This window comes from Phalaenopsis equestris, unplaced genomic scaffold (assembly GCF_001263595.1).
Source record: "Phalaenopsis equestris unplaced genomic scaffold, ASM126359v1 Scaffold000132, whole genome shotgun sequence".
NCBI lineage: Eukaryota > Viridiplantae > Streptophyta > Magnoliopsida > Asparagales > Orchidaceae > Phalaenopsis > Phalaenopsis equestris.
Genome location: NW_018164574.1, coordinates 1,082,870 through 1,090,090, shown reverse-complemented (window position 1 = coordinate 1,090,090; position 7,221 = coordinate 1,082,870). Strand labels below are relative to the sequence as shown.

Below are 7,221 nucleotides of genomic sequence, written 5' to 3'. Positions count from 1 at the left end.
CTAAGGCGACTTTCTCTAATTTTGTCTGTCACAGGAGCTACACCAACCCTATCATGAATATATTCATTCCGCATTTTGTCTCTAAGTGTAAAGCCACTCATCCACCTAATCATTCTTATCTCGGCAACACTTAACTTATTATTATGCTTCTCTTTTAAAGGCCAACATTCAGCGCCATAGAGCATTGCAGGTCTCACCACCATCTTATAAAATTTTCCTTTCAGTTTTAGCGGTACTTTTCTATCACACAAAAGGCCCTAAGCATTCCTCCACTTCAACCAACCAACTTGAATTCTACTATTAACATCCCCATCTATATCACCATCGCTTTGGACAACGGACCCAAGATATCTAAATCGTTCACACCTTTTAATAATTTGATCACCCAAAGTCACACTTCTGTCACTAGAGCTATTACTACTAAAATTACATTCCATGTATTCAGTTTTAGTTCTACTTAAACGAAGGCCTTTAGACTCCAATGTAGACCTCCATAATTTAGATCACCCGAAGATATCTCAATCCTGTACAATAATGATTAGCACAAAAATAACGAATTTTGTTGCATATATAAAAAAACAATAAACCCTTAATGCAATGGATATTGGTTGCCAGAAACCCTTATGACTAAATTTGGGTATGCATAAATACATATAAAGAAGGTCATCCAGAAGAGCCCATTGGGTCAAATGACTCATCATAATCGAAGAAACTCAAAACAAAAACCAACAAACACAAAAAAAATCCAAGAAAAACATAAAAGCAATAAACAAAACACAAAGATGCATATTCTAACTCATAGTTATTAGTTAGAGATGCAAAGTTATTTTTAAAAATCATTATAGGAGCTTGTGCCTACGGGAAACCTCAAATTTCAAATCTTAAAGTCCTCACAAAATAAGGTTGAAATCTCTTAGTAATATTTTATCTACAATTTAATCTGTCTTCTAAAAATTTGACCCAAAACCTCAAGTAAACACACGCCATTTATTTTAAAGTGGTGGTCGTGATGACAATTTTTTGGAGCCACATTAAGTACTAAAATGCACCATACATTATCACAAAAAGCTAAACAACGCTAATTTCTTCCTTTAAGCACAATTGCCAACCCTCCAATATCCTCATTCCCTAAAAATTATAATTGTTCTTCCTTCAACTATAGATATTTTTTCCTCTATTAGTCAACTACTACACAAAACACAACAATGAAACCTACATTAAATTTGCAACTTTTGTTAATCTCTAACTAATAACTAGTCATAATTATATTTGGTTTAATTGAATATAATGGTGAATATTTACCTTTTTAAAATATCATAAAGTCTTAATTATATTCAGTATCGAGCAAGTTGATCCTTTCTTTTTTTGTAGTTAAAATATTTAATTTATTCCATTTTTATTGTATTAATCCAAATATTGCAAACATAAGAATTAAAAAATCTTGGAAATCTTTTACCCCATATTCATATCACATTAAAAAAATATTTATTAAATTCTATAATTTGCAAGGATTATTTTGAGATAGTATATCAGCATATATAAACTGATTTAAAATTACAAATATTTTCCTAAAATTTATTTAATGTTAATGCCCATTAGAAAAATACCACGCAGCCCTGTAGCTTGTTGAGTGGTTTTATCGAGCTCCCACTTAGCCTTTAATGAAACAATGTTTGCTAATTTAAACGGTTGTCAATAACTTAAGGTATAATATATATTTTTGTATTATTAATCATTATTAGTCACCACCAACCATCGCCCACCTCTATCAAACCCAAATTGCCAACCATTGTCAGATGTCACACACCAGTCACTACCAAGCTTCTCCCTCTATCATCAGGCACTCCCATCCACTACCACCGACCACCTAAGTTCAATGTTGTTAATGTTGTTGTCATTACCACAAGTCGTCACCACTCTCTTGGCTATCACCGCCACCACACAACAAAGGCTGCCCCACCATTGCAGTTGTTAGAGTTGTAAAGGAGCCAAGCTTGAGCGAGCTCTGGCTTGGCTCGTGTTCGGCTCGTTCGAAATTGTTCGTGTTCAAAATCAGATTGTGTTTGAAATTGGCTCGTAAACAATATGTTCGTGTTCGACTCGATTTAAATATTTTTGTCCGTGCTCGGCTCATGTTTAGCTCGAAATTGACTAGTTAAATTCATTTGAAAAAAACAAATGTAGGGTACTGAATTCGAACCTGCACCAAATTTGTGTAATATAAGGCGCACAACCACATAACCACACGAGTTTTTGAGATTTAAACATATATATAAATATATATAATATATTATTATATAAATAAAATATGTAATTTCATTATTTTGAGCAAACAAGTCAAACATGAGTGAATAAATTATTGTTTGTTTTCAACTTGTTTATAATTCGAGCTTAAGAAAATTATTCTTATTCAGCTCGTTTAAAACGAGCCGAACACGAGCAACTTAACAAGCCGAACACGAGTTGTTCACAAACAACGAGCTTTTTTGACAGCTCTAGCGGCCGTCATGTTTTACTTGAATTAATTTTCCTTCAAATCAAATATAATAGGTAATCTATTATATTTGTAATATACTTAACCAAACAACTCAAAAAGTATTTCCAATCTACATTTGCTTTTTAGTGTATTTCCTTTACTCTGCATCCTTCTTCAATAAACCAAAATGTCCCTAAGCATTTAATATATTAGACACAATCGGTGTAATAAAAAAATCATAGAAAATCATGTTTTAAAGCATATTGTACTTCAAAAGAAAGAAATTAAACAATGTAGTGCAGGTTTTTTATTTAAAAAAAAGTGAAGAAGCCATTTGGGATCACTTTTGATTTTTTTTCTTTTCATTCTTACTATTTTTTTAATGTTTTTAATTGAAATAAAACATGTTTGATATGTCACAACATGCTTATTTAAAAAAAACTCAAAACAGCTTTTAGCTTCTTCAGTATTTTTAAAAATAAACTAATCTATTTTTAAACTAACAATAAAAACAAACAAAAAATGAATTAAACAAACTAATTTTTAAAATAAAAGTATAAATCAAAACAAAAAATGAAAACAAAAGTGATCCCCATAAGACTCGCATTTACTTCAAGGGTGTAGGATAATACAGTATGCAGTCTGAGTTTGGGATGTTTCTCACCTCCACTACAGGGAATGGTATCCAAGCATGGCACGCTGTTGCTTCTAATGAATAATGCAAAAAATGAAAATATCAAAATAAAATTGCAGGATCAAGTTTTTGAAATTACATATTTTGAAACCAAATAAAGGTATGTAATGACTGAAATAGTAACTTACTGGTCATTAAGTTTGTATGAGCTCCCCACAAGGTTGCTGAAGTGAACCAAAGTAACAATTATAGAATCATGCAATTATCGGTAAGCAAGAAAAACGTCTGTAATAACTCAAATTAAAAAATCTTACACATTTCCTTCTTGGCATGTTTGATCACGACCTCCAAAAGTAAAATTGTTATAAGAAAGATCACTGCAATAGAAAATAGGGGAGAGGACTATAAAATTAAAGAATCTCAAATTTTTAGAGTTTCCAGAAATTGTGATCAAGAAATGCAAGTTGTTTTGAAGATGCTCAGAAAAATATTATCATTTCATATTAAGTATGAATCATTCAACAACATATTATTGTAAGTACTTATGTTGCAGCTGTCGAATTTATTTCCCTCTAAAATATGGGCATTTCCTGTAAATTTTGATTTTAAAATCTCGTTGCCATGTTTAGTTTTTAGCCAAAATAATTTCTAAAATCTACTGAATATAACACATATAAATTTTAGGATTACAGGTTTTTTGCATGTTAGACCAAAGTAATGAATGCATCAAGAGTTAATTATTTGTTTTATTGCATTTTCCATTAAATACTTTTAGTATTTTTTTTATAAAACATCAAATCACAAACATCATCTTGCATCAGTAGGCCTAAAAGAGCACCAGATATTTTTGCGGCCGGCATAGCCCAGTGATAAATGAATGAACTAATCTTATCTCCCAAATGAATGCACTAACATTTAGTAAATAAGCTCCTCGTGACATCATAATTTAAATAAAATAAAAGGACCATGAAAATTGGCAATAATTTCCATTAAAAGAAAAAATAGTGAGTGTCAAATTTGTGGAAATATAAGAAGATTTGATTTTTTTTCCATATTTACCTCTCTCATATAGGCCCGGCTACCCCCTTCAAATCTTAGAGGATTTAACTGGAAAATATCTTAAGAAACATTTGATTAGTTTATTCTCTCCATATTTTGTGTCTTTCTACTTTTCATTCAGAATTATTTTCCTTCCTAATTTAGGTGAGATATGTTTGGTAAGGTTATAAATAAAGAGAGATTGATTTCCCTATATATAAATACTATGTTTGGTAAGGTTATAAATAAAGAGAGATTGATTTCCCTATATATATATATATATACTCTATTTGCAAATAATGCAAAGAAGTAATTTTCTTCCCCAAGTAATTTCTTTAAAATTTAATATAACAATCATCAAGAATTTGGAAATACAATTATACATATTGTTTTTGCTGGTCTGCATCCAGTCAGGAACAGGGCCAGAGAGATTATTGTTGGTTAGAAATCTGCAAAACAAAAAAGTCATTAACTGAGAAAAAATTTATCACAAAACTCATGAAGCCTGTAAATTTTAACAATTAAGATGGCTTACATAAAGTTGGTATGAATCAAACTATTAAAGGATGATGGAATTGGCCCAGATAACATGTTGAACGTCAGATCCCTGTCATAAAAATAGCAAAAGAACATACAACAATAACAACAACAACAAGCCTTCATCCCACTAAATAGGGTCGGCTACATAAATCATTTTTCTCTATTGAAAACATAAATTTCACACAGTGACAAATCTCATTACTAGTGCTATTATTTGAGCTTGAGCAAATTATCAAAAAAAATGAATTATAGATGGCATAATATTTCCAACGCCATTGAAGACTAAACCCAAAACTTGAAATTTTGCCAAAGGGTGTTTTAATGTTTCAATGACAATGGTTTTCCTCTCACCTGCCTTCTTCTAGCTTCCATCTCAAACACTTGCCACAACCAATTTAGAAATGACCAACCCCCCAACCATGACCATTGACACATCACTATTCAGTACTAATGGAGTAATTTTAAGATAGTTAAAAACTGGGTTGGTAGGGAGGTTTAATAACTGAAAATTTTATCTTAATGGCTCAATATGAAATCAAAAGTATACAAGACATTTCTAATCCCAATTTTAGGCCACCATTGGCACAAGCTTGATTAGACACATTTCCAATCCCAAAGTGGCAGCAAAATAAAGGCCCAGAGCCAAAATTATGATTAAAAGAAGGCACAATTTGCACTTAGTTTTCTTTATTATTATTATTATTATTATTTGGCATCAAGATAAAATGAGATTTTTAAGTTCAACAATATAAGTGTTGAATTCAGCCATATAATCATGAGGCCATGTAAAGAGGATCAGGGAAAACTCATAATGAAAATAAAAAATTTGCTAAAATAATAAAGTACCATGAGAATTGATTTTGTTTGCATCAAGAAAAAATACATCAAACAAATCTTGAAGTTATTAAAGCTATATATGATCGAGCATCCATCACATTGGGAGTTATGGGTGACCAAAGAATTCATCAGACGACCCACCAATCTCTAAAATCTCTCACAATAAACTGGCTCTCCTGCCTCTGCACTCAGCTTGGTCTTCGATCAATTAGATAAACTACATGCTTGCATCTCAGCATGCATATTTCTACGAGAAGCTCTAGTACATATCTTCTCTGAGATAAGACGATTCCCTCTAATCCAAGAGTCGCCTCAATTCCAAGAAAGTATCAGAGCTGTCCAAGGTCATTCACTTCAAAATCTTTGCCCAATCTAACATTTAGTTGAGCAATCGTTGTCTCATCATCACCAGTCATAATCATATCATCAACATACACAGCAGGCATAGTAACGTAACCACCATTTTGACGAAAAAACACTATATGGTTAACATTGATTTGTTGATATCTCATGCCCCCACCATAGCTTTTCTAAACTTCTCAAACCAAATTCGAGAAGATTGTTTCAAGCCATAAAGCGACTTATGAGCCTACACACCTTGCCCATTGCCTGACCTGTACTGAATCCAGGTGGTATGTCCATATAAACCCCCTCTAAAAACTCATCATGAAAAAAAACATTATTCACATCGATTTGGTGTAGCCTCCACACATCATTCACAGCCAGAGAAACCAGTATTCTCATTGTGCTCAACTTCACTATCGGTGTAAAGGACTTGTCGAAGTCAATGTCTTGTCTGAATGTACCCTTTCTCCACTAATCGTGTCTTGTAACGCTCCACTTTCCCTTCTAGATTTTGTTTTACTATGAAGATCCACCTGCACTTAATTATTTTTTCCCCTCTTGTAATGGTACTATCTCCCACGTCTTGTTCTTATTGAGGGCAGCAAGTTCCTCCAGCTTGGCAGCCTTCCACTTGGATCCTTCTTAGCTACGTGCCAACAGGTGAATATAAATACACTGTCATAAGTGCAATAAATGCTTTGTTTACAGATGATATCTTAGAATATAAGATAGACTGAGCAATGTCGTGTGATAAATCAAAACAAGAGAATAACGATTAGAACAACCCGCATTGTTGCGAGAGGTCATCCTTAAAACCGTGAGAGCAGGAGGAGAAGGGAAAGGAATCATATCAACTGGATAATCAAATTATGAAGTGAAAGGTGTAGGTATTTCAGGAGTTGGGGTAGAACAGGACAAGGAATTTGATGACACGAGTGCCACGGCAAGCACTATTCCAAGACTTGATAGCATGAGAGGCACGATAAGCACAGTTCCCTCATCCTATTTTTTCCTCCTATACACTTTCAGCTCTCTTTGAGCTTGAATCCCTCCACCTTCAGGCTCATTTTCCTCATTTTTTGGTTTTTTTCTCATCTGATCTTTCCCACATGCACCAATCCCTAACCATCATTACTCTCCACCTCACGCCTTATATCTCCAGTATCTTAGGAGTTACAAAAGTGTGAGATCACCTCCAAAGTGTAGACTTGTCGAAGTCAATGTCTTTGTTGGCATCATTTTTTTTTTTTTGATGTCATGTGTGTCCAGGACGTCGATATTACTTAACGAGGGCGTCCACGTCGTTAAAGATTCGACTATGGGTAGGGCTGTCAAAAAAGCTCGTTGTTCG

The 7,221-nt window shown here is 33.2% G+C and overlaps 1 protein-coding gene across 1 annotated transcript in view; it reads right to left on the bottom strand.

The window, feature by feature from the left end:
- Positions 1-7,221, bottom strand: part of LOC110021305 (probable leucine-rich repeat receptor-like serine/threonine-protein kinase At3g14840) — a gene marked incomplete at its 5' end in the record, with an annotated part of 55,547 nt that overhangs the window by 38,975 nt on the left and 9,351 nt on the right. The window contains 5 exon segments of the mRNA XM_020719747.1: positions 3,141-3,184; positions 3,299-3,334; positions 3,425-3,487; positions 4,532-4,597; positions 4,684-4,755. Coding sequence (XP_020575406.1) covers positions 3,141-3,184; positions 3,299-3,334; positions 3,425-3,487; positions 4,532-4,597; positions 4,684-4,755 — 281 coding nt within the window.